The sequence below is a fragment of the Ailuropoda melanoleuca genome, chromosome 13, assembly GCF_002007445.2.
Source record: "Ailuropoda melanoleuca isolate Jingjing chromosome 13, ASM200744v2, whole genome shotgun sequence".
Classification (NCBI taxonomy): Eukaryota; Metazoa; Chordata; class Mammalia; order Carnivora; family Ursidae; genus Ailuropoda; species Ailuropoda melanoleuca.
In genome coordinates, this window is record NC_048230.1 from 50,359,425 (window position 1) to 50,367,539 (window position 8,115).

The 8,115-nt window shown below is 61.6% G+C and overlaps 1 protein-coding gene across 3 annotated transcripts in view; it reads left to right on the top strand.

The window, feature by feature from the left end:
• The window catches only part of PMEPA1 (prostate transmembrane protein, androgen induced 1), a 69,682-nt gene that overhangs the window by 53,819 nt on the left and 7,748 nt on the right, over positions 1-8,115 (top strand). For all 3 annotated transcript variants that reach the window (XM_034641752.1, XM_034641750.1, XM_034641751.1), the window contains exon 2: positions 3,207-3,361. In XM_034641752.1, coding sequence (XP_034497643.1) covers positions 3,251-3,361 — 111 coding nt within the window. In that variant the 5' untranslated portion in view covers positions 3,207-3,250. The remainder of the gene's footprint in view (positions 1-3,206; positions 3,362-8,115) is intronic.

The following is an 8,115-nucleotide window of genomic DNA, read 5'->3' on the forward strand; positions in this document are numbered from 1 at the left end:
GGGGTGCAGAGGCCCAAGCTGCCCAGCGAGGCCCAGAGGTGATGCCAGCCCGAGGGGCGCTTGGGGCCAAGCAGACAGCACAAGCCTGTAGAAAGAAGGCAGCCGCCTGCCCGCTGTGCTGTGTCTGGGGGGGCGGGGTGAGGGTGGGGGGGGCCTGGCTGCACATGTGGCCTGCAGTTTGCCACCTCTCCAGCAAGTGCTTTCCTGGGGCGTTTCCTGGAAAAGCGGGTTCTGTCCCCAAACGCGGTGTCTCCTGGAAGGAGCCCCCTCAGTGAGAAAGGGCGTGGAGAGGCTGTTGGCAGGACCAGAGGGTCCCCCTCTCCCCACGGCCAAGGCCAGCACGCCCAGCCCAGAGGTGTGCTCTGCCTTACGGGTGGTGTGAGCAGCTGCGAGTTGGGGGCCTCTTCTGGACCCCTCAGCGCCTCCACGCCCCCGTGCCGTGGGGCCTGGGCCTGGCCTGGAAGAGCCAGCGCGGCCCTGCTCAGCCCTCTCTCTGTCGGCTTGCGGGTCTGGGCTTCCCTTGTTTTGCTGTCCTGGGGTGATGGGCGCCCCCCATTAATCATGGTCCCGGAGGGAGTGCTCCCTGAGTGTCCACACACAGCCCTCCAGTGCCCTCACCCTCTTCTATGTGGGGGAGCTGGGGTGGACCCGTAGGTGAGGTCCAGGCCCACACCCGGCGGGCCTCGGACCCCTGACGGAGCTGTAGCAGAGCTTAGGGATCCTCAGGGTCCCCCTCCTCTTCGGGGCCTAGACCCAGGCCTTTGGCTTCCAGAATGTAGCCCAGAATCAGTCATGGCTTCTCTTTTTCTGGAAGTTTTCCTGGGGTTGTGGCCCAGGGCCTGGGGTGGGCACATTCGTGTTCTTAGCAGCACTGCGCTCATTTCTGGGGGTGATTCTCTCCAGAAATGTGTTCTCCTGCCCCTTTGGCCCGGCCTGGTGGGGTCAGAGCTGTGGAGGGCTTGTTCACCCCCGCTGGCCTGCCGTCCCCTTGCCACCCCACTGCCTCAGCTGCCGTCTTGAGGCTGAGGCTCCGGAAAACACCGGGAGGCGGGCCGGGCCCTGGGACAAAGGCAGCCCAGCCACACACCTCCCTTCCTCCAGTCCGGTGTGGGCAGGGCCCCTGGAGACAGCACGGGGAGGAGGCAGAGGGGAACCCACCACCGTGGTCCCGGTTGGGGTGAAGAGTGCACGGGGCCGGGGGAGGGGACTTGTCGGCCCCTCTGAGGAGGGAGGGCGTGGGGGTTGCACAAAGCAAGCCTGTGTGTCCCCTGAATGGGCAGCTTTATCCTGGGCCCTAACAGACAGGGCCCTGCCCTAGGGAGTTGGACCAGGCTGCCGAGGACCTGGACCAGCCCGTCTGGGGAGGCAGGAGGTGTGGCCACAGTGACTGGGTCCGAGGCCCTGCTGCCCGGCCTCCTGGCAGGAAAGTGAGGGTGTCCCTCCAGTCCTTCCATCTAGGCTTGCCTAATCTCCTGCTGGGCAGGGCCCCAGCCTTTTCAGCACTCGGGATCAGTCTCCCCGAAGTCCCTGGCCAGGTCACCCTCCCTTCTGGGTGCTCCAGGGCAAGATGGGATGCAGTCCCCCCTGGGAACCAAAACCAAGGCCCAGGCTCTAGGTTGAATTCCTGGGCACACGGGAGGTCTTCCAGCCCATGGTTGAGTGGGAGGAGCCCACAGCTTAGGGCCCTTGGGCTGAGAGTCTGTCACTTGACCTCTGGACCTTGCTCTCCTCGCCTGTGAGATAGGATGATGAAAGTGTCGCCAATGTACACTCAGCCCTGAACGGGGATTCTCAACCCTGGCACTGTTGACCCGTCATTCTTCGTCATGGGGCATCCTGTGCCCTGTAGGAGGTCCCCACCCACTAGATGCTCGGCGTGCCCCCAATTGTGACAGCCACCAGTGTGCCCAGAAATTGGCACATGTCCCCTGGTGGACCCTTCACCCAACTTACTAACCGCACTAGGTATTAGCGGTGTCATAGGTAAACCCCAGTGATTTGGGCCAACATGGAGCGTGGCATGAGAAGGGGGTGCCTGGGGAGCCTGCGTGGGAGGAAGGGGTGGCCAGGGCTTTGGAGAGGATGCTGGGGTGGGGGGTTCTGTGTGGAGAAGCTTCCACTGTTTTGCGAACAGTAACGTTCCCACCTAGGATGTGTTGCTCTCCTGCTGGAAGCCGCAGGGAAACTGAGGCAGGAAGGGCTGGCCCTCACAGGGTTGGAGTTTGGGTGGGCCCAGCGTGAGGTGCCGGATCCCTTGACACAGCTGCACCCTATGCTGCCTGTTGCTTCCCCCACCCCCACCCCCGCCGCCCGCTCCCTCTCCCCCAGCTGCAGTTTGTCTGTCTTAGGAGGAAGAGCTGAGTCAGTGGCCCTGAGCTTGAACCTATGCCCCGGGGAGCCTTCGGCTAATTGCTTGTTAGGGACGGACGTCAGGGTGTTGTGGACCCGGTGGGCAGCTGTGGGCTGGAGCAGGCGGGCGGGGCTCGGCCCTGGTGCTGCTGGCTGCTGCCCCGTTTGCCGTGTCGCCACCCGGGTCCCCGGCAGGACTGGGCGCTGGCGTCCCGCCCGTTGCTGGGGGCTCTGCAGGCCCGACCACGGCCAGCTGCCGAGCCGCCCCGACGTGGACCCGCACGAGTCAGCAGAAACCGCCCCGGCTCTGGCACGATCAAAATAACCTCCTTCCTTTTCCAGCACTTGAGGGTTTTTCCGCCTTCGAGGGGAACAAACAAAACAACACCAAAGGGAAAAAAAGAAAGGAGAATGGCGGCATCTGCAGGCACCCAGGATGGGGTTTTTCTGAGGCTTCTCTCCCGAGAGCTGGGGGGGGCGGGGGGTCCGCACACAGTCCTGTCCTGTCGGGGGTAGGGTGTGTTTGTGATAAATGTGTATGTACGTGCGGTGTGTATTTTTGTGGGTTCTCTGTGTTTACTTGTATTCGGGGAAGGTGTGTGCATCTGTGTGTGAGTGTTGGTGTCTGTGTGTGTGTTGGTGTGTGTGTGTAAGTGTAGGGGTGTGTGCGTCTGTGTGTAGGTGTGTGTGTTGGGGTGTGTGCGTCTGTGTGTGTGTGTTGGGGTCTGTGTGTGAGCGTTGGGGTCTGTCTGTGGGTGTTGGGGTGCGTGGGGGGGGTGCACGCTCTGAAGGGCTGGGCCCTGAGCGTCTGGCCTGCGTCACGGTCCCCGGGCTCACGTGTGTCGCTGGTCTTGCAGCAGAGCTGGAGTTCGTCGAGATCACCATCATTGTGGTGGTGGTGATGGTGATGGTGGTGGTGATCACGTGCCTGCTGAGCCACTACCGGCTGTCCGCGCGCTCCTTCATCGGCCGGCACAGCCAGGGCAGGAGGAGAGAAGACGCCCTCTCTTCGGTGAGTGCCTGCGCCTCCCGTCCGCACCCGCAGCTCCCGGGGTCAGCAGGACGGAGGCCCCTTAGAGAAGCGCCCGGGGTCCCTGGTGGGGGTGCTCACGGGAATGGGAGGGAGGCAGTCGGCAGCCACGGGGGAAGCTGCTGGGCAGGCGATGGACGAGGGCGGTCAAGGTACAGGCCAAGGCCTGATGAGCCCTCAGCCCTGTAGCCCTGGCCCTTCCCTCTCTTCCACACCCTGCAGGCGTCTGGGCCGGGGACTCACAGTGTCTTGGACGCCACAGATCACCCTGAAAAGGCCCTTCTCAGCTCCACTGGGCCTGGCCACGTGCCCTCAGATCAGTCCCCGATCCATGAAACGGGGCTTCGGTTGCCATTCATTGTGAGGGGGCTAACGGTCAAGCCGCTCCCTGGAGGATTTGGGGCTTAGCACAGAGTAAGCGGCCGGGCATTGCGGGCCAGGACTGTGCAAGCCCTACCCTTCACTCAGTCACTCATCCGTCCATGCATGCGTTCACCGGACAGATACCTACAGAGCAGAGGGCCTAGAACCCCCCCAGACGCTGGGAGGAATGGCTCTGAGCCAGCCCCGTGTGGGTGCTGCCTGGGGGCCGGATCCAGACAGACTGGGGCACCTAAATCAGGATGATTTTGAGGGCTTTGAAGGAAACCGAAGTGACTGTCCCCGAGAATGCCAGGGTGCCGTGTTTGGCCAGGACGGTCAGGATGAGCCTCTTAGGCCGAACTCTGATGATGGGTGGGTCCAGGTAGGTGAGGACAAACTCTGGGCTGGAAGGGTCCTTGCTGTTAATGTAATAGTGCACTTTGACATGTTATTAGAACTGTGAGCTTCAGTGGGCATTCTGGAAGCCCCAGAATGATCCCCTCAAGACTCCACAAAGGGGGGGCCTGGCAGGGTGAGAACTTGGCTTTCTGCAGCTCTGAGCTCAGGGCCCCTTATTCCCTGTGCTGTCGGGGGTCAACTGTGCCCCGCCCCACTCTTCAGCAGGTAGACCGCCATAGGTGCAGAGTTCACCCCCAAGGGGTTTCTGCCCCCACACGGGCCATGTGTGATTGAACAAGCTGGCAGCAGTGGGCTGTCTGAAGGGCAGGCTGGGATTTGCAGGGAGAAGGTGGCACGTGGGTGGCCCCGGGGCTGTGGGCCTGCGCCCATCTCCGAGCCCGTGAGGTCAGTGGCGGAGCAGAGAGGCGGTGCCGGGCGTGGCCTCCCAGGTCTGGGGGATGCCTGGGCTGAGCCAGGTCGTGGGCAGGTTCGGGCGCCTCCCCCTGCATCAGGCTGCAGTCGCAGTGCGTCAGTCAGCAGCATGCCAGGGCTGGCAGCTTCCGCTTGGTCCCTCGGACGGGAGCACGGTGTGCCCCGATCCTGCAGCTCCACACGGGTCCGGAGGGCACTCGGCGCCGCTGCTCTGAAGGAATCTGCCGCTTCCGAGGCCAGGGCTCACCTGTTTGTTTGCTGTGGCTGTCGCCCAAGTGACTGAGCCACCTGCTGCTCCGCGCCTGGTGCCTCCCGGCTCACAGCAGCCCGGGAACGCCACCCCGCGGGGGAGAGACTGGGGCCCAGACAGGTGGGGGCAGTGTGCAGAGCCCAGGCGCTCGTTCGTGCTGCTTTCGATGCTGGGGCAAGAGGGGGCACTAGGAGCAAACGAGAAGGTCTTAGCGGGGTGGCACACGCCCAGGGTGGTCCGCCTTGCCCCTCTGAGCCTCTGTCCGTCAGACGGGTGGACTGGCCTTTCTGCAGCCTCCCCCATATGTGTGGTCACGGGGAGGATGCTGCTCGCCCAGGGGGCTGGGGAGATGGCACCCATTCCAGCGTGAGGGGCCCTTGCTACCGGTGGGGCCGGGGAGATGTCCCCATGGGCAGCACCTGGGACGTGGTGCCCACACAGGGGTTCAGATCCCGGCCCTGGTTTCCTGGAACACCTGAAGCCAAAGGGATGTCCCCACCTCCATCTACACAGCCACCTGCAGAGGGCCCTGGGGATGCCCGGCGGGGTAAACACAGAGCCTCGTTAGGTTTGAAGTAAGTGTGGCAGCTCCCTTGGGGACCCCCCGCCAGACAGGGTGCGTCGGAGGAGTCTCAGGGCCCTGTGACCTCCCACAGAGACCCACACCTGGCCACGTTCAGCCTGGGGCTGGGCCTGCCCCTGGCATGACTGTCCTGCTTTGTTTCCCTCTCAGGGTGACCGCATTTGCTCATCTGTCAGAGAATGAGGCCCAAGTGCGGTCCGCCACTGGCCCTAGACTGCCACGCCCCCGCCCTTGCCGTTCCCAGCAAAGCCGCGCTGTATTGCGTAAGGGTACCCACGGTGGTGATGTGGCCACCACGGTGGCACAGAAGCTGGGTCCGAAGGGGCTCGTCCTGGCGTCGGCGGGGGAGGGGAACGTTACCTGTAATGTGGGCACTGTTCCACCTGGGCACAGGTGCGCCGGTGCTGCCACGCCCCACCCAGGAAGCCACCTGCTCACGTCTGAGCTGCTCCTGGCTCCCTGAGCTTTGCTTTCAAACATGGGCTGCCCTGAATTCCTCACCTCAGCAGCTTTAATTATCCCCCAAAGTTTATGCATCTTGAACAGCGACGGCCACTTTGCCCTTAGCTCTCTGGGAAGGCGGTTTGAGTGTGAGGCCTGCCCAGCGTGGGTCAGGGATAGAATCGGACTAGAGGCTCAGCCAGGGCCTTGGATGGGGCAACCCTCTCTTCTCTTTGTCCCCAAATCAGCCCTGGCGTGGGCCTCCCGCTTTCCACAAGGCTTCTAAATCGGGTACAGGGCAGCCAGCTGGACATTCGATTACTGTACGATGGGCCAGGCCCATACAGAAGCTGAGATGCCCTAGGAGCCTGGGAGGCAGGGTGGTGGTGAGTGGTTCCTGGAGGGCTCCCTGGAGGAGGAAGTGACTTCCGGGTACACAAGCTGGAGGGAGTCAGGTGACGAGGCTGGTGCGTGATGTTTCTTAAGCTTCCTGGGTGGTGCCAGGTAGATAACCCCTCTGTGAGGGCTGGGAGTGGGGGCAGTGGTGGGAAGAGGTTTTTGGCCACATCATGCAGAGCCTGGGACAGAGGGACTGGTAGGAAGGTTTTAGGCAGGGGTTTATCTGGGTCACATGTCATCCGAGCTGGCCTTGGCTGTGTGCATCCCACCTCAGGGCTCCTGACCCCAGCGAGGAGCAGGTGGATGTCCCCGTCTGCTTCCTGGCCCACACATGGACTGTGCCAGTGGCCCGACTGGGGGCTCCAGAGCCTGCCAGGACCGGCCTGAGCCCCAGGGGGTCTGGAGGCAGGCAGGTGAGGCTTTGAATCCCAGCACTGCTCTTACCAGAAGGGCGCACTCAGCTCTCAGCTCACCGACCTCAGCCTGCCTTGTAGCTTGGGAGAAATGAGATAGCGCTTTAAAGCGCGCTTAGTGCGGTATCAGGCACCAAGGCAGCGATTGATACGTTACTAATACCAGTAACGAAATGGCCTTTGATGACCACATGAGCAGCAATGTTGTATGTCCCTTTGCTGCATCCTAACACCTGGAATGTACTAGGAACTGCAGTGAGTCTTCATGGGGTAAGTGCTTTCCTGGTGGGACAGTTTTGAGAGTCACGGAGCCCCCTAGTGGCCGTGTTGGTAACTGCAGTTCTCTGGGCAAACCTCCCGCCCCCACCATTCACCCTCTGGCCCCACACTGTAGGTGAGAATGTCTTACCTGGAAACTCTCAAGAACACGTGCCCCAAGGAAACTTTTGGGCTGATAGCTATGTTATTTTGATTGCAGTGTTGGGTCTCTGGTGTATCCACATGCCAAACCTTAACCAAATTGCATACTTCGAATATGTACAGTTTATTATATCTTAGTCACATCTATGGAAAGCTGTAAAATTCAAAGAAGACATCCCTTCCCCTGGGCCCCAGGCGATCTGTCACCGCATAACCCGTGTTGTCTGGGCTTCCCTGTCAGACAAGCTGATCCTGCTGTGGGGTCCCACTTCCCTGACCCTTGGGGCTCTCCCCAAGGCCTGCAGTCACACGCGGTGTGTCGGCCCGGTTGTCCCCCAGCCCGAGCCCACGCGGCCCGGGCCACCCATGCGGGAGCCGCAGGCCCCACCTGGCACCTCAGAGCAGAGGGCGTGAGCCTCACGAGGGGGCAGCGACAGGCCTGGCACAGCGGTGGCGGCACATTCCACCGTTGTTGATGACGGAATCATCACGAGGGCCTTTTGCTTATTCACTAACTTTGTCCGGTATTTCTTTACCTGTGAACTGGGCTCCTGATACACAGGTCGAGACAGACTGTAAAGACGTAAATAAATTGACCAGTTGATTACAGATAAGAGAGCTGCTGTGAAGGAACTTAGCCCACGACAGGATTGTTAGTGGGGGAAGGCCCTTTAGATGTGCTGTCAGAGGAAGTCTGCAGAGCTGGCTGTGCCGTGGGGCGGCCGGTGCAAAGGCCCTCAGGCAACACGCATAGCACTTCGCACGAGAGAGTGGGCCCGAGTGGCCCCCAGCACTTTTCATATAGTCACAGAGGGCCACGTGCACTCCAGGCGTAGTCCACCTCGTGGAAGTTCTGGAAGTGAAGTAACTTGCCAAGGTCACATTGCAAGCAAGTGCGTCAGGTCAAGGCCAGGAAGGCTAGATCACGCCAGGCTTCCTCATCGGCCATTTCACAAGATAATTTGAATCCATTCTAAGGTGTGTGGGAAGCTGCTGGAGGGTTTTGAGAAGGAGGGGCCCACAAATCAGATGTCTG